Source organism: Falco peregrinus, chromosome 7, assembly GCF_023634155.1.
Source record: "Falco peregrinus isolate bFalPer1 chromosome 7, bFalPer1.pri, whole genome shotgun sequence".
Lineage (NCBI taxonomy): Eukaryota > Metazoa > Chordata > Aves > Falconiformes > Falconidae > Falco > Falco peregrinus.
Genome location: NC_073727.1, coordinates 20,283,802 through 20,308,356, shown reverse-complemented (window position 1 = coordinate 20,308,356; position 24,555 = coordinate 20,283,802). Strand labels below are relative to the sequence as shown.

General features: G+C 40.4%; 1 protein-coding gene across 2 annotated transcripts in view; it reads right to left on the bottom strand.

Annotated features, from left to right (window-relative positions):
• Nucleotides 1-24,555, bottom strand: part of MSRA (methionine sulfoxide reductase A) — a 293,020-nt gene that overhangs the window by 91,516 nt on the left and 176,949 nt on the right. For both annotated transcript variants that reach the window (XM_055811302.1, XM_055811301.1), the window contains 2 exons: nucleotides 23,058-23,162; nucleotides 4,132-4,238 (listed from right to left, as the gene is read on the bottom strand). In XM_055811302.1, coding sequence (XP_055667277.1) covers nucleotides 4,132-4,238; nucleotides 23,058-23,162 — 212 coding nt within the window. The remainder of the gene's footprint in view (nucleotides 1-4,131; nucleotides 4,239-23,057; nucleotides 23,163-24,555) is intronic.

Here is a 24,555-nt window from a genome sequence, read left to right as displayed (position 1 = left end):
AGAGCTGCATTTTGCTCTCTGTGCATAATGCGCACTGTCAGTGCTGTCACACACGAGGATGCAGAGATGCTGGCATTTTTGGGATGTTACTTTAACATAAACCAAACGCGGTGGGGGTGTGTGGGGTGTGAGTATATTCTTGGAGCCTGAAGACCCAGTGTTAGTGCTTGACAAAACAAATACCAGCCTCTGATTCAGAAAAAAATAAATACAAACTTATTCCCACCCTGATTTCACTATTTGGATTATTGCCTAGATAATTCATCTGAAAACCAAATCCAGCCTAGCAACTGTCTTGAAAATTGAGTAACCTCAGGTTCAACTGTATTAAAAAACTTCAGCTCCCGGCAAAACTGATGGAACAGCTCATTCCCAGTACTTTCACCAAGCTCTGGCCCTCATTTTATGTTTTTCTGATTACACTTACATTGTGTTACAATTTACCAGCAGCACTATTGTATTATAATATATATTACCACTAGCCGACTCTTGACTGGATGCAATCAGCTCCATCAACAGCTAAAGACGCATGGCTCAATGCATATTCATCGCTGTATCGTCATTTCTCAGCTGTCAAAACAGCTGCATGAATCAGCAACAAGTTTCACAATTTAAAATAGATGTAACCCTGCAGGATCCTTGGGCTCAGTGCACATCAGGACCCTCCATCACAGCCTGATGGTGCTAGGGACATGGTGTGCTTTAAACTAGAGTATTCCTCCACTGGAGCACAGCATGACCCTAAAGGTGTCAGCGATGTTAGTGTTTCAGTGTGGAGCAGAAGTGATGCCTTTGTAATAAATCTCCTGATCATTGTCACTTAACGTGCTTTGGTTCACATCAGAGTGGTCTTGGGATCAGGGAATCATAGAATCACTTAGGTTGGAAAAGACCTTTAAGAGCATCGAGTCCAACCGTAAACCCAGCACTGCCAAGCCCACCACTAACCCATGTCCCCAACTGCCACATCTACACGTCTTTTAAATCCCTCCAGGGATGGGGACTCCACCACCTCCCTGGGCAGCCTGTGCCATGCTTGACCACCTGTTTGGTGAAGACAATTTTCCTAATCTCCGACCTAAAACTACCCTGGCTCAATTTGAGGCTATTTCCCCTTGTCCTGTCGCTTGTGACCTGGGAGCAGAGACCGACCCCCCTGGCTGCAGCCCCCTCCCAGGCAGCTGTAGGGAGCGATCGGGTCCCCCCCGAGCCCCCTCCTCTCCAGGCTGACCCCCCAGCCCCCCCATCAGACTGGTGCCCCAGCCCCTGCCCCAGCCCCCTGCCCGGCTCTGGACACGCTCCGGCCCCCCAAGCTCTGTCTGGGAGTGAGGGGCCAGAACGGACCCCAGGGCTCGAGGGGCGGCCGCACCGGTGCCCAGCGCAGGGGGACGGTCCCTGCCCCGGCCCTGCTGGCCACGCCATCGCTGACACCAGCCAGGGTGCCGCTGGCCTCGGCCACCTGGGCACACTGGGTGAACCCAATTCCTTTTGATGGAGTTAAGCCAGACATGCTCCACTGCCTTCTACCTGTTATGCCACGTGGTTCCCAGGAACAAACTACAGCTTCTAAGAGCAAACCCTCTCCAAATGCATGCAGCTTGCTTGGGGTCCTCAGCACACGCTGTTTTGTTCTACAGATCTGCTCCTCTCAGCCCGTACTGCTCCCTGAATGTAGACAGGGCTGAACTCTTGCTATCTGACTTCTAGAAAGGAGCTAGCGCTTCAGGCTAGCCTGCCTCGGAGGCAGGAATTCATGAGCTAAACCTTGGGACTGGATGGTTTCTATCCTCAAGAGAAGAAAAATGTTTCCTTTAAGTTAACAACCATACCCGTCTTTATGAAAAAAACTCATCCAGCAAACACATTGTTTTCTTTTGAAGGCAACTCTTCACTCTCTTCCAGGTCCTTAGCTCAAGAAGACATCTACGAGCACATGCACAATTATTCAGCAAACAAACAAACAAACTACATTTTGTTTTTATTCATTTGCTGTGCCAAACCCCTCCAAGTCATTCACACTTACTGCAGTTATTGTGCTCCCAGTATTTGCTAGTCCTTCCCCCGTTCCGTGTATGCATCACTGCTTATCATGGACAAATCAAGTGTCATGCCATCCCCGCATGTTTTTATCTGTCATTATCAGGTGCACAGATACGCACTTGTCACTGCCAGAAGAGCTCAGTATTTATTTTATATTACTGCAATAATAAGGAAAGTGGTTGTATTATATTTACATTAATGTAATGCAAAACATTTAATATGAAAAGGGATTCCTGAACATACTGTTTGCTCAGTATGTTTCCCATACAACCACTCTATGCTACTGCAGTACCACAGTAGGTAATACTGCAGATATTATTGTTAATAATACATAGAAATCACATATCCTCTAGGATTTTTAGCACATATTTGCTGTGTTTCTTTAGTTGGCAGCACAGTCCCTTCCTTCACATGTGATTGCTTACAGAGTTGTGCCTAATTATATAAATGTACTAATTATACACGCTTTTCAAATGGTGATAGACTTCAAAGTAGGTAAATTTTAAATTGTGCCATTAAGAAAATCTATTTGATGATGGAAATTTCTGTAATATCATATTGCAACCTCCTACATCATAATTTTGCTTTCAAGTTAGTATTAATTTAATGACAAATAACAGCAGAGAATAGTAAGAGTTGGCAAAGCAAACTGAAAGCTGTAAGATTTACAGTGTGATACTGGTCAGCAGACACTAACAAAAATGAACAAAATCAATTAGGAAAAGCAATGGATCTCAGGTAAACAATGAGTAGAAGGAAGTTCTGCATGACAAGTACAAATACCGAACCTTCAGAAACCACTCTGTTAACAAAGGTAAACCCCTGTGAGACTGACTTATCCCCATGTGATCAGCTACTCATGAGAAAATACATATGTCATGGAACGCTTAATTTACATGCACAGTTACCACACTGCTAAGAATGACTTGCAAATTGGTTACTTGCAGTTCAGAGCATCTCTTTGCATGCAAAATCATGACAACTGCATGTAGAAACCAGCCCTACCAGTGCACACATAGGTCAGCCCACCAAAGTCATACACACATTTATGAAAACCAAACTGCCACACAGGACCTCAGCACACACACCTCCCTTTCAGACCTCGGTAGATGCTTCTGACTGACGTACCCTCACTCTTCAAAAAGGAGTTGTTTATTCTTAACGTTAAATATTCACCATACCCCCTGGTGCTTTAACATAACACTTTAGTGAAGTCATAGTGTAAGTGAATGCATAAAAGCTGATATTCTTTTAGCACTAGTTAATAGTTACTATTTACCAGCCTGATGCCCTAGGTAAGGAGGTGGTTTTTTTCATACAAGTTATAAGAATGAACATATCTCTGCTGTAGAATCTGGATCTTGCACTGACAAGACCACTAGGCAGATCAGACAGTAGTCACAATGCAGCAACACTACAGGACACTAATTCCTCTGCCTTTAGTTAAATAATAGCTTATGTGGCAGGGAAGAGACAGAATCCATCTCCACTGAAAACCAGGACTGTGTATAGAAAGGGAAATGGTCGATCTTCTCTCGTACAAATCCTAGTGTCAAAACAAATAGTCTTACAAAGTCATAGGCTGTCACATTTAATCAAAGACATTTACGGAATGGCTTGATAGAAGCATCTTATAAGCAGCGGGTGGGTGATCCTGAGTTACCAGGCTTGAATATTGATCAGGACTTTCTCCCAGCATTCAGGAACTCTTGGGTCTGAGATTTTGGGTGCAACCTTCAGACTATGGGGTCTAGGTACAGTTGAATAGCTGTAAGATCACAGACTTTCTGCTCTGGTGCACCCACATAAAAAAACTTCTTTAAGAGATTGAAAACATCTCTGCACAAGTAACTGTTTTTATTTCTGCAGTTACAAAATGACTCACACCAAAAAAAAAAAAAAAAAAAAAAAAAAAGCATTTCATAAAAGTTGGAATTTAAAGCAAATACGCTGCAGGTTCAGTCTAGGAATGAGGAGCTCCAGTAGCAAATGCAGACAATGCACAGCACAAGGAACGATTTTGTGCTAACTGGCAACATCTTTGACCTCTGCTCGTATGTGAAGCCATTCCATGCCCTGCCCGATTGTTACCTTTTGATATTCTTCCTTAGATCTCAAGGCAGCTTCCAGCTGTTCCTGAGAAAACGTGTAGATGGCCGAGCGATACTGTGTGCCAAAGTCATTACCTTGTCGCATCCCTGGGGAGAGAAAAAACAGAGCGCACCGTGAGGACTGGGTTGCAAGGTTCTGAAGGGATACAAAGGTTCAATAGATCTAAATTTGGGATGTTCCATCCAGCTGGAATAGCACAGTCTCTTACATGCATACTCAGTTAGTATTTTTAGGAAGTTCAAGTCTTCCTTTGGTTAAATAGTCCTGAAGAGATTAAACTTTGAGATCTCCTTTTAAATGACATGCAAATGAAATTTGAGCATTTTACATTTTGGTACATCACACAGTAGTCAAATACAGATGTAAAACTTTAAATAATCAAGCTGTAGTTACTGTAATCAAGGTACTCTTAAAATATTTATTTAGAACCATGCAAATGGTTACAAAAAAAAGTTGATTTTACCAAGTGCTCAAAATTTTTCTTGTGCCGGAGTACATCTTAATGGCAGAAAGGTGCAAAACACCCTTGGAGAGAACTAGTTATTCTCCTCTATTCACAGAGCAAGGATCTTGCTGAAAGACGAGTATGCATGTATTGCTGAATTAACTCTGAAGTTATCATTTCCTACTGTCACCACCACTAGTCATGGAGAGAAGGAACGATTCTTATGATGCCCTCAAACCTGAGCTCCAAAGACAGCTCTTCCCTGAGAGAAGTATGCTAAGGAGAAAGTCTGGAGAAAGTCTGGCTGTGTAAGTGCTGTTACAGTGAGTAACGCTTAGGAACAGCACCACTTCCACAATTTTTTTGAGTTTGGGAGAAGTAGAAAACATGTATATTTGCAATCTACGTGTGGATAATATGGATGGCAAAAGCATATAATACTGTTTATATGTAACATTATGAAAACCAAACCCTAGTTAGACATACTCAGTTACTCCTTAATTTTTTTATTTATATTTTTTATTTAAATTATATATTTATGCCATAAATGAGTAATTTTGGTACAAGGATTAGCTCCTTTAATGCTGATATCCCTTCAAAAGCCTAGATGTATGAAGTTGCTCATGTACAAATTTCCAAAATATGAGACGGACTCTACCTAGGGAACTATAAAGTAACAGGCCAAAGCTGAGAAAAGATCACTATCCCCTTAGGTGACTACCCCAGATAGGGTTTGGGTTTATGCAGCCCTGGGCAGCCACGCTGGCCAAAGGCATGCCCCTCATCGCATTCCCATTCCCACTCCTGCAGGCAGCGACACTGCAGGCCAGCTTTGCTGCGGATCACTCCATGAAGTCAAGCAGCCTCACAGAGTGGCTTTAGCATTAAAAACGAGCTGGAGGTGCAGTTTTGTAACTGCAACTGCATTTTTGCGGTTTGTGTCTTTCAGACCTTGTTCCCTGTTGTGCATTCAAGAACATCACTTTGTGCTTTTCTGTAATAAAAGGTATTAATTTTGAGTTTGTCTGGTATTTTATATGAACTTGGGTGAGTGAAAAACCTGGTGTTTCTGAAGAAGTCTGTCTCCTCCCAAGTGCCTGCAACCCCAGAGAAACTGGAAAATCATCAGGATTTGTCTTTTGACTTCCACCAGACTACATGAGCCTCTTTGAAGATTACCATCAACTCTCAGGACTATGGACATGAAATAGAAAAAAAACTGTGTATCCTGATATCCCCCCAGCAAAGGGCAGACAGTACGGAAAGAGTCTGTGATACTTGGGGGTGGGGTGAAGAAAGATGCTATCAACATAATACTACTCATTAAAACACAGTAACTTATATCCCTCTTGTACTTTCCAAGGAAAGAGACAAAGGGTTTCAAGGATAGTACAATAAATGAAATCTGGCTGAAATATTTATGAACTAAAAGATGCAGAAATATTTCAAAAGATGCATTTGAACAAAAATGCCATTCAGTGACCAGCAGCATACATGAGAAAAACATTAAGGAGTTTTCTGATGATTTGGGTTACTTTTTAACCACTAAAATGTGACATTATTACTCATAAGAACAGCTATCTTCTTCATCAATACTTAACGGTGTGGTCTGCAAGGCAGAGAATACTGTGCTCATTTCTTTCCAAGTCGCTTTAGGGTGGTGCGGAGCCCTTGTAAAGCCAGTGCTACTGCACAGCGAGGCATAAAATGAATACAGACCAGTAAGGCATTGGTTTTGCCAGGATGTGTTAATGCTGAGTGATGTCTGAGCTTAAGTATTAGCAGTCTACAAATCTATTTATTGCTCAGCAAGCTACTTAACAACCAACTACAGAGCAGATTACAAAAATCTCTATGAATTGAAGATCCCTATATAGTATGCCAGTTTCTAGCATGCATTTCAAGTCTGCGTTTAGCATGAGCTCATGCACACGGTGCTCTGAGTGAGAAGGTAAACAAGATTATTTAATATACACATGTGCCACCACTACATAGGAATAGGGAAGCGGTCAGCTTCATTCGTTTATGGAAGAGAAGGTTAAGAGGAGAACTGCCTCTGATTTACAAATATGTATACAGAGAAAAAACCCGAGAGGAAAGCTCTTCAGTCTTGCCAAAGTCGCTTAGCTAGGTAGGGCAATTGAAAGCCAAAGTATACAAAATCCAGGTGGGAAATCAGGCAACATTCAAATAGTGAAGAGCATTTCCCACATTTGGGAACAACACACCCAACGCCACATCCCTTTCCTGAGAGCTTCACATCAACAATACTGATTTTCTCCAAATACCAGCTCAACGAGCTGTACAAGGCCAGTGATGAAATCATAAATTTAAGGATGAGGTCAGCCTGTGTTGTGATAGTAACAACCCCTCCTCAAGTACTTAGGCGTTGGCTTGCACTGTTAAACCATCTACTAGCTATGAATACGATTGAAAAGGTATTGTAAGTATCACCCCAAAGTGTAGCTTTAATGTGATCAATCATCTAAGCTAAAACATCATTTCTTTTTACCTGTTCCTTAAATTAATTTGTACCTCAGTCTCCTGCAATAAGTATCTAATACATTATCTAAGCCACAAAGACTACAAGATAATACAATAAAATAACTTTCATGTGTATAGACGTAATCAACTCCCATTTTTGCTGTTGTTATTTGTAAGGTACCTCACGTACAAACGTACTTGTCAAGGGTCTGCCACTGATTTTTTAAAACCCTCTGGCAAGTCTTACTTGTTGAGATTCACTAACTCAATGAGTAGCAAACAAGGCAAGAAATCCAATTTACCAAACAACTGTGGTAGGAAGATTGAGCTTAACAATCTTGGCTTTGTCTGAAAAAAAAGTCTACTAAATAAAAAACGATCTCTGCTTGGCTATCTAAAAATTCCACAGTCATCTGTACTCAACTTTCCTTCCTTTTCAGAAACGTCTTTCTTATTTTGTCTGTCGTGGCATCCTGTCTCCCTCTGTTAACATAACACCACAGTTTTACACATTAGGCTTCAGAAAAGAAAGAGAGAATATAAATAATTTAATAAAGATGTTAAATGTCTTGGAAGATATTGTGTACTGCTAAATCAAAAGGCATTCTTACAAGAGACTGTCAACATTGATGCCACTGATTCTAGCTACAATGGCTGCACATCAGACTCTCAAAGCCTTCTGCTGATACAAGCCAACCTCTGATCTTTGGTGCACCAAAATGGTTCCACTGAAGTCAAGACATTTGTTCTAAGTTTAGAATACAAACAAACCCACAATCTACACAGGCTTCATTTCACCCACCTTGCCTGCAATTTCCCAGGTAATTAAATAGGTCTTGAACACATTTGTTAAATGCCCTTCAAACCCAGTATCTATTGCAAATTGTAATCAGACATCATCAAAACATTGTGATTTGGAAATACTTTGAATGACCACTATCTTTGACACATTTCACAGAAAAGTGAATAAAGCTCTTGACATTATGGATTGGATCGGTTAAAGCAGTATTTATTATCACTGATGGATGCATTTCAGGTTCAGATTTCTCACAGAAGTTCTCTACAAAGAACATTATCAGATATTTTTTTTTCAGCTATCCCAAAATCCATTTTTAAGAGATGTATATAATTTTGCTTCAATTCCAAATCGAACCAGTGAATCAGGTTTGTCTAAATCATCACTACTGGAAGAAGGAATAATTCCTACAGAACACCAGCTGCACATCAGAGCAGAACATCTTCTAGGCAGGGAAATGCTGACTGCCTACAAGTGTTCTTCTATGAGATGTCTTAAAGTCATTCTCTGTGCAAAACCTGCCAATTTAGGGATAGAATATAGGGTAGCTCCAGGAAATAACTCTTTTTCTCAAGGATATGATATACGGGGAAATCTGTCAGGAGGGCCTGAACCTCCTTTACATTGCAGGCTGAGACGGCAACTAGGCTCCTTGAAGTTGTTAACAAAATATGTTAAAGCTGAGGAATGAAGTCTCTGACAGGACGAAAGACCTTGACCAACTCTTCCAGAAACTTTGCACAGCATGAAATACACAGAAAAAGCCTTCTCCACAGCTGTAATGACCAGTAGATAGCTCTGAGTGATCTCAAGCCCATTTGTCTCCAACAGGTAGTTTGAGGAAAAGCTTCCACAGGCTGAAAGCAAAATGTCATTTTACATGTCCCATCAGACCTGCTCCACTTTGTCACAAAACAACACCCCGAGGACTCGTTCCCAATGTTGAACAGATCCCTACAACTAGACACCATCAGGCAGAGTTCCAAGAACTACCACTGCCCCTGCCACCATGCAGAGGAAGCCAAAGCCTTGGTAATTTACTTCATTTGTATCTGGTGTAAGAAGGTTAAGAGTAGGGGCAAGTCCTTGAGCTTCACATCAGGTGCTCCAGGATTTTGACACTAGAATCCCCTTGGCCAGCTCAAGGTTTGCAAGGTCACACCATTTCAACGGGCTGTATTTTACGGTGAAAAAGGCGAATGTCTGTCTCCTTGACCAGGTGATGAGGAATACATCCAAGAGTTACAGGAACAAATTTGCGCCGGAGTCAGAAGGCTGGCACTTGCTGTTGGTGCCTGAGACAAAATCAGCTGCTACACTGAGAACAGCCGTAAAATCTCTTGTCAAAGAGATGTTTAGATAGAGAGGCTGATTTGAGAACTGATACAAAGGCACAGAATTCACACCTCTCTGGCAGGAGACAAAAATACACGGTTCGGGATGCGGCTGCATGGTGCCAAAGAGTGTAAGCCCAAAGCCTGTGTGAGCACTGGCCAATGCTTCTAAGCTCTTGTCTCTGGAGAACCAGTGAGGATGAGGGCATCTGGAACTCTACATGTGTTTGGATCTTGGGCATGCATCATATTTAGGAATTTCACTTTGGCTGACCGAAGCCCTTCAGTGGTTCTCAGCCTGGACCACTCTGGAGAACATAAAAATTCCTCTCTCTGCCAGCAGCACCAATTAATCACAAAATGCCCTCAAGAGCTGAGCGCTTGCTCTGACTTATATGGAACAGCAATTTCTGGCCACTGGATAGTAGATGGAAAGAACAGGGAGCTGTGATGCTCTCCCAAATCCTGCAAAAGGAACGATTCCCAGGCTGAGATTGCCAAGCAATACAAACACACTGACACTGGAGAAACTATTACATGCCAAAATGTAGATAAAAGTTAGAGAAATGGCTTTAAAAAGGCCCTCTGATGAACACTCTGGTATCTTCTGATGCACCTGGGCAGGAATTACTTAGGGTAGGAATATGGTCTCCTCCATATTCTTCGGCATCAAAGTAGTAAATACTAGCTCTCCTTTGACTTGAATGACTAGAATGTATGAAATCTTCCCTGCTGCTACTCAGCTGGGCAGGGCTTCTTCCTTCATGGTTTCTACACCTCATTGAAACTACAGCATCCTCTTGGCAGGTGCAAAGAGTTGTCCTTATAAAGAAATTATACAGCCATTACGCTACAGTTTGCATTTCTGTTCAGATGCATCTTAGGTAGGTCCTTGTATCTTGAGGTCAGTAAGAAACAGGAATATCCACAACAGTAATAAAAATAGATATTTCCCAGTAGTATACATTTTTCTTTCTTTAGAAACTGCAAACAAGAAGTTTTGTTTCAAAATGGTTGATTGTTCAACATGTTACCTACAGAAAGCTAAAGCAAAATACACTTTATTTATCTTACTGGCTACATCAAGGATTTCTTCTGAAGGCTGAACCCTCTAATGACTTGAAAGTAATACTTATACAACACTCCTTATCTTCTCTCCATTTAAACATAATAAAAAAATGTAATGGCATCATTTGTCAACCTTGCTATTCTCAGAGGATCCCAAGCATAATGGAGATAAATGACTCAGGTCTGTTAAGAGTCTTCCTGTGCCACCCAGTGAAATTTTAAAGGGCAGTTTATAGCTCTTATTTTTATCATAATTTTTTTCTGTGATTTATACACTTTTCTGCAGCTGTCACTTATTTTCTTATACCGGCAGAAACCTGATCTACGGATTGGTCATTTTCTTTTCCCCAATCAATCCTTGCTGAGTTAAGACTAATAAACCTCCTTCTTCCAGCTCATCATATAATTATTTAGTAAAAATCAATTGCACCATGTCACCCTGGCTTGATGTCATCACTCACTGTAATGATTCCATCTATACAGCTTAAAAGTTGCCAAGGGAAAGTAAAACTCTTTATAGCATATGATTAAAGGAAAAAAATGTTAATAGAAAAGAAGTTAGTTACAGTGCTGTGGATTGAGAGTTCTTGATGATTTTCAAGGTGCTGAGGTACAGGAAGGATAAATGAAATATAAAAGAGGATCTTCAGAAGGTTACAATGCATTAATGAGCTTGTACATATTAAAGAAAACTTTTATACTGTCAACAAACCAAAAGGCTTACAAAGCTTTCAAATACATGTTTTCCAGTGTCAAGTAGGTAACTATACTACTGCCCTTCCCCATTTGGTTTGGGATCAAGGCAGCAAATACTAGCTGTCCCAATAAATTCTAACTTGCACATGTACTTAGAACACCATGGCTACAGCAATATTTTTAATAATTTACTTCAGCAAAAAGGTTTAGTGAAAAGTACTTTTTTTTTCCATCTTTAACCTTCACCAAACCAGCAGGTTACAGGTTTTCTGGTGTAGCTTTGAAACTAAAACAGAATCACAGATCTGCTGAGGCTGGAAGGGACGTATGGAGGTCATTAGTCCAACCCCTCTGCTCAGAGTAGTGTCAGTTACAGCAGGTTGTCCAGGATCTTGTCTGGTCCAGGTTTGTGTATCTCCAAGGACAAAGACATCACAAAATACTTCCTTAAGGTTGCCCGTGCTAATGTAAATGAGCTTGTTGTAATGGTCTACAAGACTTGCTGTATGAACTATCAGGTTTTTAAGTAGAGAGAAGTTTTTCAGGCAAGAGATTCTTCATCAATGCCATGACAGAAACACTGATGGAGACACAGCAGAACACGCTCCCTCACTCTTTTAGCAATGGAATTTTTTGTGGGAATGGGACGAGTTGCTGCAACCAATTTGCTGCAACAAGAAATCCTGTCCCCACCACTGACAGCCAACATGCTGCTACAACAAAACCAAAATAACAAGGGAAAAAAGCAGCTTTATAAAGCTTTGATTTTGTGGAACCTGTCATGGCAGTCATGTCCTTCTCGGTGTGGCCAGGCTTGACTTTGATCTATGCCACCCAGCTACATGACACCAGCATCCATACCTGCACTGACTTTCTGTGCAGATGTGAGGAGGAAGGCCTTCCTCCTCTCTTCCAGCAAAATATAGAGAAGAACTGAGATGCAGAAAGCATGCAAAGGTGTTTGTGAGATGATGGGAGGAACAGCCAAGAAAAGAGATCCCATGGGATTGGGCTAAAAAAGAAATAGTGTCAGCACCGCCCTGTAATTTCCTGGCCAGGCCTTTTACAGCTTCCTCACCTCTTAGGCAATTCCCAATTTCCCAACTCAGTGGGGGAGGAGGGCAGTTAATACAGTGACAGAGGTAAAGAGTAGTCCACCACTAGACTGGACTACCATGACTGCTTAGTCATCTGGACTTGATGATCTCCAGAGGTCCCTTCCAAACCTGACCGTTCTGTGATTCTATGATCACTACCTGTACGCCCTAATGACACCCTTGTCCAAAATAAATTCTGCCTTGCACATATACTTAGAAAATCATGGCTACAGAAATATGTTTAATAATTTACTTCAGCAAAAAGGTCTAGTGAAAAGTACTTTTTTTTTTTTTTTTTCCATCTTTAACCTTCATAAATTATTTTGGCATTGCAATACCAAAAACCACAATATCGCCACGTTGGACAGTGCCCTTCGAATCAGAAAATCATTTAGTTTGGAAAAGACCTTTAAGACCACCAAGTCCAACTGCTAACCCAGCACTGCTGAGTCCACCACTAACCATGTCCCTAAACACCACATCTAAGCATTTTTTAAACACTTCTAGAGATAGTGATTTCACCACCTCCTTAGGCAGCCTGTTCCAATGCTTGACAATATGCTTTACCTTTTGGTCAGCCCTAGAGTGGTCAGGCAGTTGGACTGATTTTCATTGCAGGTCCCTTCCAACTTAAATAGTCTATTCTTTTTTATTCTGTTCTTTTCTATTCTATTCAAGACTGGCTATAAAGAAGAAATCCTTTATATGAGGGTGGTGAGACACTGGCACAGGTTGGCCAGAGGAGCTGTGGATGCCCCATCCCTGGAAGTTTTCACGGTCAGTTTGGATGGGGCTTTGAGCACTGTGACCTAATGAAAGATGTCCCTGCCCAAGGCAGAGGGGTTGAACTAGATGGTCTTTGAAGGTCCCTCCCAGCCCAAACCATTCTGTGATTCACATACCATCACACTAAATTAGCATGGCTTACGCTAGTATCTGCTGGGAAATGTCATCCAAGAACTAGAAGCTGACAAGAGAAACACTCTCAGCAAATTCTTCACCTCCTTCTTCTTCCCTATGGAATGAATCCCCCCTGCTCCTCTGCATTCACCAAACCCATTTCCTGGGCATTGGTCTCTACAGTTTTGGCAGCCTGCTTTATATTCAATATGAAATAAAGGGGCAACCTTCAGAATGCCTAACTCTGTAGTAAAAGGTTTTAAGTTCAATCCAGAAAAATGCCCACCACTTTTTCCCGCTTCCAACTTCTATCGTGTGCTTGTCCATATGCTAGGGTTTGGTTGTTTTTTTCCAGTAACGGGGAAGCACAAATATCACACATTTCATGTAAGTCAATAACTATTGCTTTCCCCTTAGGTGTTCACAGATGCATTCCCATGTGGTATTCCAGGGACTTTATGCAGGCCTCCAGCATTACCAGATTTGGGCCATGAAGAGTTATCAGTTCGTCATGAGTTTTGTTCGTCAGTGGAAATAACAGGCTGTCCTCAAGAAGGGGTGGTAGTATGCCAGCCTAGGGTCTATCTCTGATCAATTCCCTCTGTTTTTTATTAGCGTAACTATTCAATAGTTACAAAAAGCACCACATTGCTTCTCAAGATAGTTCAAATATTTTACAAAACAATAAAGTGTGAACGAAGACTCAGTTTGAAAGAAGAGTTCTCTGTATGCATCACTGTTTGTTATTTCATTCAGTTACAACATTACTTAAATGCATTTTTGAACGTTCTTTGACATTTGAAGGAAGTGCCTGATCTAACTTGAGCCCACAAAATAATACAGGTTAGTTTTTGATGAGTGTCACAAAGCTTAAGTATTAAATATCACTAGCAGACAGGAATTTTAACCCATTTCTAATTAATGATTTGAAAATATGTCTTTACCAGTAGTGCTTAGAACAGGCAAATAGAATGGTGAACATACACATAAGTCATCCTTAATGACATTAAACTTATTGTAGGGGACTTCGCTTTATTTAACTTTAATCAAAAGGTAAATTATTAGTTTTAGACAAGTCTTTAGACTTTTTCTGTCATAAACAGACATTAGGCTCTTCCTTCTCTTAAAAATCTGTCTCAGGGCTAGATGGATTTGGGACAGGAGTGCAATCTTTTAACAATATGCACCAGTGCAGCTGTAACTAAGCTGCCACGTTTAGGCAACCAAAAGCTGACTTTTGGTCAGGTGCCTAATTTGGGGCAAGCCAACTGTGTTGACTAGATCTCTACTGACCATCACAGGAACTGAGACCCTCCATGCCTATGGAAACACCTCCATTTAGGTGGCTTTATCCCACCTGATGTGGCTATGCTGGTCAGACAAATCTGACCGACAATCTTGATAGTCTGCAAAACCAAATAAATGCATAGGCAGAGATGCCTGGAAGAGACTGGAGGACGTGACACAGGGCATAAGGGCGCCCCATATTTTCTAAAGCACAACTGGAAAACAGGCAGACCGTGCAAGAGGATCTAAAATGGCAAAAGCCATTTCTGTCTGGGCATCTGAACTGGGCCCTCATTGCCTCTTTTCTTCATGAAGTAATTGTGTTGTGATGTTTACAAGAAGCTGGACAACTACTGATCATCTAAGAAAATATAATTGAGAAATAAAACAATTCAGGTCAGGTACTACATAGAGCTCAGCTACGGAATCACACGGATTTGCTATCGTTTTCTTTATGTGCCTCCTCCTTTCTCTTCATTTATCCATTGCTCACTAGTGTCTTGCCCAAATTTAGGCATGTGTTAGCACTATGAATCTAAACCTACTATGATCCACCAGGTGCTAATGCAATAGTAATAAAAATAATTAGAGATAATAAAAATAACAGTGTTGTCATTTGCTTTTATCAGCAGATAAGCTCATGGGACACTGCTCTCTCCAAATGCTGACAAGTGTGCTCTTATAAATATGCAAGAGAAAATTGCAGGCAGAGAAAAACAGTCATTCACTAAAAATATTGTTGCTTAGAAGAGAGTCAGCTTTGACCTCTTGTACCTAATTATACACGAAAACAAAGATTAAAAGCCTACTAATAATCACCATAAACTATGATTAATGATGCCATGCTTCAGTGCCTCAGTTTTCTAGACCCAAGTACAGTAAATTCACTAGTGGTTTATTTGAAGAAGAAAAGAATGTTTGGTATTACTTTGCTTTGACTTTGGTGCTTTCCTTGCATAAAGTTTAGGAATGGTCCATCAAAAAACATCTGCCAAAAAAATAGACCTTCTAATCTGGGTCTTTTTTAATTCCATAAACATATATGAAAATCTAGATGCTGTTATTCACACAACGTACCCACGGACATCATGGATATTTGAAAGCTACTGAAGACAGTCCTAAGCATTAAGAAGTCCAGATTTTCCTTCAGAAATTACAAATCAACAAGCCTGAATTAAAATGCATATTCCCTCCCTCACCCCTTCCTCTTCCGCTCCTCAATTACAAACACAGCTATGCTACAACTACAAAATAACCCAGAAATAAGCCTGAGGAAAACTGTAGTAGAACAAAAACATCTTCCAAAGATGTTCTTTGCAGATACTGGTATTATGAGCAAAAAGAGTCATAGACTCATAGAATGGTTGGGGTTGGAAGGGACCTCTAAAGGCCATCTAGTCCAAACCCCTGCAATTAACTGGGACGTCTTCAACTAGACCAGGCTTCTCAGAGCCCCCTCCAGCCTGACCCTGAGTGTTTCCAGGGATGGGGCATCTCCCACCTCTCTGGGCAGCCTGTGCCAGTGACTCACCACCCTCAGCATCAAAAATTTCTTCCTTATATCTAGTCTAAACCTACTCTCCCTTCAGGCGAGTGGTGAATTCATGCTTCCCACAACATAACAGTCTCTCTGTCATCCTCAGTGGCACAAAAGACCGATGCCATGGCTTTTCTCATCTTCAAGGAACCATTTTACTACTGACTTAGCAATACTGAAAGATAACATTAACTTTTAGTAGTTCTGGAGAACTCGTTAACACATCATGGTCAGATATAAAATAAACAGGCTAGATGTAGTTTAAAGGTAAGAAGAAATCAGAGCCCAAAAAGACTTTTGCCCTCGAGCCAGAATTGATTGAGCACCCCTCACTTCATAATGCAACCTATTCAGCCATCTCAGCAACCGCTGCACTGGCTAATAATCCCCTTCATTAAAAAAGATGCAGAGTCAAATCTCAGCTTCTCACTGTGATATGGAAAAACATCTCCTAAACTGAAAATATACGTCAGAAAAAGTCTATTCTAGTTTATATGGATAAGAAGAGTCTAATATGCAAATTAGGCCATGACAGCTAAAATTCCTGGGTATCCAAAACAGCCTAATAATACGTATTTATTTTTAATGCACATTTAGTTCTAGAGAAAGGACAAAGGGTGGGAATAACATAACATCAGGCATTTCAGTTCATGAAAGAAATTTAGTTGCATTTGCATAGTGCAATACTTGTTAAGCACTGCTGGAAAAGACTGTCTTTGCTGCTTGGCAAAAAGTGTAGAGCACAGGTATTTATGAGGTGATGGTGGGCAAGGGACCACTAAATTGGTTGCTGATGGGATGGGTAGATGTCAGCTATGTCCCATCACTGTTATTTCACTGGAAAGAGCAACAACGAGAAGAACCTGAAGGCAATAGAAGACACCGTCTCCTATCACACAACTCAGTGCATAGTTCTGTTGTTGAGTATTCACTTCTGCATGAACCACATGCATTTATCTTTATTGTGTCTCAACGTATCGATTTCCATGGCTTTTTTAATTTATCAGCACAGAGCTGTGTTTTATTCGTTTCCTCCAAGAGCCTCCTAGCAATGTCTTTACCACAGATTTAATTAGCATCCTCTCCACTATATCCTCCAAGTCATTAATGAAAATATTGAAGAGTATTGGACCAAGAATGGCTCCCTAAGGGGTTGGTAATTCTATTTTGAATATATTTAATATGTCTGGTGACAATAGATTTTGTATTTCAACTCTTTTTTGTTACACCTTGTAATAACGCTGAAACCATCAAGGCTCTTAATAACATTTGAAATAGAAGACACAGGTGCTCTGTGCTTTAATCTGAGACTTGCAAATTCCATTCAAATTATAAAGGGAAGAGAGTTAGAGAAATGTAAAGAAAAAAATCAAAAATGGTTATATTTTACAGGGAGAGATTACTTTTTTTCCCTTTAATCTCTAAATGAAGTTACAGGCCTGTAGCAGAATACATAATGCTGGTTTAGGGTCTCTGTAGCGTTTTTTATGTGTACAGCTGTTCTTCCACTGGTATAAGTAGACACATCTGCTCATTAGCAATACAATGTCATTTCTAGTGTCTAATTTTAATTATTTGCAGATGATAGATTCCTTATGCAACGTCTAAAAAAAGTACAGTCCTTCAAAACTGGTGAGAAATAAATATACCCTCTGCAACTAAAATGGGTCAGCACAATGAAAAAGAGATATTAATCTGGAGAATTCATGTATCAGCACTAAGGCTAAATGCCAAACTGTTTGGAAGGTCACAGGGAGGAGAAATGGCTCACACATCTCTTCTTTATCATGGATACACAAAACATATGGACTAAGAGATGTTCTGAATGAATCTGGCAGGTGATGAGTTTGTTGTGGTACAGATGGTCCTCAAGTGCTGGAAAAACATCGGTTCTGCTTACATTTCCTGTACAAACACAGGCGAGATAAGGACTTCTCCATGACAGAAAGGAGGAATGAGATTACTTCCCAGTGACTTTGGTTCTTTGTATATTCACTCTCAAAGAGTCAATAAGGCTAGAAGAAAATTTCCAGAAGCTGCTGGGCAGCAGTGGTCATAGGTGCCTTTGCTCTTCACCCCATCGTCAGCGGGCAGTCAAAACCATGGAGTCCTGGATTCATCTTAGCTTCTTCCACCAATTCGAAAATCCAAACAGAAAGCTAGAAGCAGCTTTTGAAAAAGGACAGGATTTGTGCACAACAGGGGCTCACCCCAGAGAATTGTAGATGCATCTCAGTGATTTGTTTTGGGCTGGGAAGGATTAGGTACTTCTGAAAAAGACAGGGAGTACAATGACCAAGACAAGCATCCCGTTTGCATCGTATTCAAGAGAGAAAAGAGTTAAATGAGGCGAGCTGATTTTTCATTTGCTCCAAACATGTTTTAAAGAGAAATAAACAGCATTCGTTTTGCCTTATGCTTGTCTTCTGTACAGCCCTCGAAAGCAACAAGGGACATTTCCCTGAAGGTGCCTCGAACTGGGCTGAAATATGTGACACATGTAGGACTTCGGTAACACACGAGGGCAGGAGAATTCTGAACAGTGATATACTTTACAGGAATCACATTTGCCCCATGACAAACGGACTCTTCTGGTATCAGATTTTTCCAAAGGTCTGGCGAAATAGCTCCTGACACACCACCAAGAGTGGCCAAACGTTCTGATCAGATAAAGTATGACATCGTCCTCTCTGACCATAAGCACAGCTGAGTTTCGCAGTTGGCGCATACACTATAGGACAGTGCTATCGCCACAAGGGTGGTCCCACTAGCAGTCACACTCCTGGCAATTTAAGTCCTGGCTGAAAATTACATTTCACTTCAATTTATGCAGGGTTAATTTTCAGCTTGATCAGATAACTTTGTGACTGTCAGTGTCAACACAAAGAAAGAGGTTGTATCCTATGGGCAGGTCGGGGACAGAGAAGAAAATTGCCCTTTTCCCTAACAGTTAAGTCAAAGATGTGAAGCATCTGAAGCAACTGTGAAACCACAGGCTGAGGCGCAACACAGACAAACTGATGGTCTGAAAGTCCAACGTCCCTCTGGACAGAGAGATGGAGGTGCCAGCAGAACCACCTTCCGGGTGCAATTTTAAGTTTAAAAGATGTAAGATGCCCATCATCACCCCTAAGATAAAAGTTAGGCTTTCATCTTAAAAGTCTGGAAGGCTCTGAGGATGGCCCCTTTTAGTGCAAAAACAGGGCAGTACAGAATCTGCCCCACCCCTCTATAAACTTAAATAAAATTAGGTACAAAGTGAATAGCTGTAAGATTCTTCTGCAGTATATTCAGCATATCACATTATCTTTTTCTGTATTGATGACAAAGAATCAACCACCTCAAGCACTTACAGACCTATACAGAGCAATCCTCTTATGGACAAGATCATTCCTAGGAGAGAAGGAATGCTGATCTGTGCTTTAGAGGCTGAACAGAGATGACAACCATATGTCACTTGGCAGAAGTTGGGGGTTTGTTTGTTGCTTTTTCAGTATCCCAAATGTAATGAGTTATAAAATAGAGTGTAAATTAATAGTCATGGAGGATTTTATCAGGGCCCCACACTTTGGAGATGCTCATCTGGGAGAATCTCTTTCAACTCATAGGCCGTTGACTTGATCAAAGGTTCTTGCTTTTCAACAGACTTCTGTATAATACTCAGACACAAGAGCTTCGTGAAAGAAGAGCCAGGCTGCATCCCAGAGAAAATCCAAATCCCAATGAGATGTCAGTCTCATCTTGAAGGCAGGAAGTCCAACTGTTTGGAAAGCAGGAACTTCTGAATATTAATATGCTCACACAATAATGAATGAAAGGACTGCCAGTCTGTACTCTTTAGCAACTTGGTACCATCTAGGTTGTACAGAATGTACATACTTGAAGTTTAATGACATTAAAATAATTAGACAAGTCCATTATCTCTGCTGGTGGTAGAAGGGCTTAAATGGTGTTAAACCAGCTTCTGGGGAAAAGATAAGACAGTGCCACAGACAAAGCTTTTATACTTTTGAGTGCATGCTATGTTCATGAAGTCCAGCATTTGCTGGCTAGATGAGACACTGGATTCAGCCAAAGAGCACACTGAATTTCATGAATAAGAAATCTTCCTAATTCATCTGCTTAGTAAAAAACTTCCCTTTGCCAGACTCAGTCCTGCATTCCCATAAGGCTGGCTAAATAAGACGTCCTGTGTGCACACAGCTGAACCTCAGGAAAGGAGAAAACTATCACAGGTCAGAGAGATAACTCACTTTCGGTATCTTTACACAACATCACATTTCCCATAGCAAGCTAAAAGCAGGGAGTAGACACAAATCAAGGCAAAATATAAATTTCACCTTAGAGATCTTCCACTGGTAACTGCTCAAACTTGAAAGGGAATATAAGCATACCATTCCTATTTAAAAAAAAAAAAAAAAAAAGAAAGAAACTTGAAATTAGGACCTTGTGGTTTGGTTTTCCTCAAATCAAGAAAGGGGGTCGAGATGTGATGAGCTTTGCAAAGTTCTTGAACACAGATTATTATTAAGTAACCATAAAAATACACGGGTAAAGCAACCTGTCCAAGTCTGGGGCATGCAAAGTCTTCACAGAAGACTGACATATTCTCTATAGATAAAGTGATGCTCTCACTTTTGGCAAATTTTTACAGAACCATTTGGAAATTCTACTGAGCCAAGCTTAGATAAAGGCTTAGGTATGTTTGCACCAAGCACTGCAGTGCCACATAGATGCCTGAGACAGTTGTGAATGACTTGGGTATCTACACAGCTCAGTGTCATGCAGAGATATTAGCTCACATCCCAAAAGGAATACAGCCACATTAACGTGGCTCTGTGCCTGGGCTAATTAGGTGATGTTTCCCCAGTTGCCAGAAATCAAAGAGTGAATCGTACATCTGCCAGCATCCAACCTTCTGAAAGCACAGACTGGAACTATTTTGAAACTCAGTTATGTGAGAACGCAAGATGAATATAAAGACATACTGTCATCCTTTCACTTCATTTTAAAGCCAGAAGGAATCATGGATTTATCTGATCTAAGCTGTTATCACAACTACTACACTTCACCCACATACCATTGTGTCCAGCATAGGAACTTCAGTCAGCCTCAGGTGCTGAAGTCCTTTGGAGACTGACCTGCTGCACACCTGCCACGGGCAGAGCCCAACCACATGCTGTCAAAGCCAAGACTACAGACATGGCAGACGACTGATTAGGTGGTAGTTGCCCAGATTATGTCAGCAGAAACCCATTCCTCATACTGCTCTGGATGGTGAAGAATCCTGTAGTCCTGCCCATTAGCTCCCAGCTCCAGTAACCAGGAGAAATTCTAACGTGTGAGCTGGATCTCTGTGCCCAGCACTTGCAGGCAGTAAGAGCAAAGCCCAGCCTTCGTGTCCAGCATGGTCACAAACTCCCTACAGTGGGACTCACTGATCTTAAAGGTCTTTTCCAGCCTAAATGATTCTACGCTTCTAAGACACATGAACCAATTATCCTGCAACAGGATTCTCTGCTATATCAAAACAACCAGCCCATTACAAGGAAGCCAGCCTCTGGTGATGGCCGATCCCTGACAATCCAAAGGAAAAAGGACAAAAAAAGACCTAAAACCAACCACCGGTAGGATAGGGAGAAAACCTCCTTCCTGACCGCTACAAGCAATTCACAAAGGCTCTGATGCATGATTTGAAGAGGGTCATTGTCTTAATGCAGAACTGCAAGTATTTCAAGGATGGCGCAAAGTACTCCAAACACAACTATAAAGGAAGAAGTTGAAAAGGGAGGCTCATAAATCAACAGTACAGGCCACCACACTTGACACAGACATAGAATTTCTTCTCATGACTTGAATAAAGCACCTCTTTTGAAATGATAAATTATCTCATCTTAAAGACTCGAAAGGATGGTGATGGAAAAAGACTCCAACATTTACTGGAGTTGTTTTTACATTTGCATGTGAGTTTTTACATTTACAAGTACATTTATGTTTAAAATACAATTACATTAAGAGCTGCGGAACTGTTTTATTCCAAGGTGGAACTTTTCGAACTTCAGCTTCCAGCTACTGGAACTTATTATGGCTTACCAGTGGTTGGGTTGTCACCCTCACTATGAGGTATCTGCTCCGCACGTAAGCACCTGTAAAGATTCCTTGATCATAGTGTTATGCTCCCCAACTAGCTGAACGTGCTCATTCCCAGCACCAGACCAGTTTTTGAGGCTCTATACCCTCCTTTGAATCCTCAGCAGTATTTCTGTACAATTCCTAGCATGCCAACACAGAAACTGCACAAATTGTTCTGAGATGGTACTGACCCTGCAGACAGAAAATTGCTTTTGTACTCCTGACTAAGGCTTCCCTTTTCATATAGGCAGGAGTTGCAATAGTCATTTTTGTCTTTGCATCATGCTCTGGGCTCAGTGGAAGAACCTTATCCACAATACCCCCTGGATCCTTCTCAGAGTTACTGCTTCCCAGGATGGTATCACATTTTAAAGGTATCATCTACACATTTTTGTTCCCAGATGTAGTAACAAGTGGCATAATTATGATAACTGTTAAAATATTGAAATGAGTTACTGTGTGTGTAGTATTTCTGGGAAATAGTAGAAAGGATGATGTTTACTGAAACTATATAAACACATAAAATGTTTTCTCAACACAGTTTCCCATTTATGTTTGCACAGATGTGTGCAATGTCATCACGAAGCCTCTTCCAAGAAAGATAAATTAAATCAAAAGGTTTGAATAAGGCAAATAGCTAAAATGCTCTGCTGCTGCCTCTACCCACCACCTCTTACCTCTTTTTGTTCCCTTTTTCTAATCACAAGACATATTCACTGCCATTGAAAAATGTAAAAAACAAACATTTTTTTAATGAAGGATAAAGGTTCTCAACACAAATAAAATGACCAGCTCTGAAGCTGCGAAGAAATATGCCTTAATTTAAGAGACAAAAGATAGCATTATAGAAGAAATTGCCATAATCAAAGTTGAAAAAAAAATTCTATTGTCTGCTGTGCCTCTCTGTGGGTATTTTCCCAGCACAGACAGCTGTAAAGGAGGAGGGGTATTGTGAGTTTCTGTACTCTCATTCTCTCTCTCCCTCTCTTTCTCTGTCAATAAATGTCTGCAATCATATTCTTGAGCTCCAGTGTGATTTCAAGGTTCATCTCTTCCATGCAGCTCAAACACTAATTATCCCAGCTGTAATTAGTAAGATAATTAAATACTGGCTCACTCATCACTCTACCTTGTGTCGGGTCATGATTCTCCCAGAAGACCTTGAGCAGTTTCTCAAAGCTGATGTTTTCTGGCTGATATACTACTCGTACAGCCTCTGTGTGGCCAGTTTTACCTTAAAAGACAAAATAAAATCAGATGTTATTAGTGAGAACTAGCTAGTGCATTTCTAGTTTTTCTTATCTCAGATTCAAAGCACAGTCCTTTGTTTTTGTGGGTTTTTTTCCCTAAAAGTGTTTTGATTTACCATCATTTATACTTAAGCCTTTTTACATAATATTTTACATACATGCCAACTCTAAGATATCTGCTAGTTTGGACAAGGCCATCATGAAATAAACTATCCAGAGAGGCAATAAGGTAAGACAGTGATGTTACTATAGTAGTTCAGCAGCTTACAGGAAAAAAATGAATAGTTCTTAAATATTTGTAACTGAAAACTAGCAAAACATTTTAAAATATTCTAAATACAACATTAAAATATAAAAACTTGGATGTCTAAGTTGTCTTGACAGTATACAACTGGGCTTTGTTTTCATAATATTTCATTATATTTGATAATTCATAATATAAATATTTCATAATATTTGATTATAAAAACAAATTTCAAGGCCATGTTTACAGAAGATCCCACAAATAATTTCAAACTATTTCACATCATCCAAACCACTGATGCCCAAGGGGCTTCAAAGAGTCAAAGATCCTGACTGAACTTTATGACAGTAGATGAAGTTCAAGGAAGATCAGCAAGTGTTAGAGCACATTAAAAGATACCATTCCTATGTTTCAGTTACATTATGGGCACAATTTTTTCATTATTTATGTGTCTAATCGCTCACAATATTATTGAAAGATCAAGCTTCACGAAATGTGAAGGATCTGGCCATATAATTCACTTCAATTTTATCTAATAGATTGACAAGTGCTTAGGCATCTCAGGGTGAAAGTCCATTGCATTGAGTGCTACACAAGCATTTTATATTTTATAAATATTATAGATTTTACAATTTATAAATTTAGGTGTATTGTTTGTCATAATATATGCATGAATGGGAAAAAAACCCAACTTATCCTATTCTTTAGTTACATCATAATAAGTAAATACTGAAAAAAAATAAACTGGACAGCCAGATCTGCCTTTTGGTGGGGACATCATAAGCTCCTCGATCACAGTAGGCAAGTTTGTATTTCATTTATACCAGCATACACTTCAGATTTACTCAACTGACTTCAACAGAATTGTTGAATTTCATGCAGTGCAACAATGAGCTGAACCATCTAGTGATGGGTTCTGAATTACCTGTCACTAAACGAGAAAAATCAGAGTCTACAAGTAACTGAGGAGTACTCCGTAGAAACACCAATTCAGTAGCAAGAGAAATTTAAATTTAAAAAAAAAAAAAAAAGAAAAAAAGAAAAGCAGAACAAAATGAAAAGGATGTTAGGATATATTAAAGGGACATAACAGGGAAAACTATGACATCATTATATCAGTTAATAGGGGACCC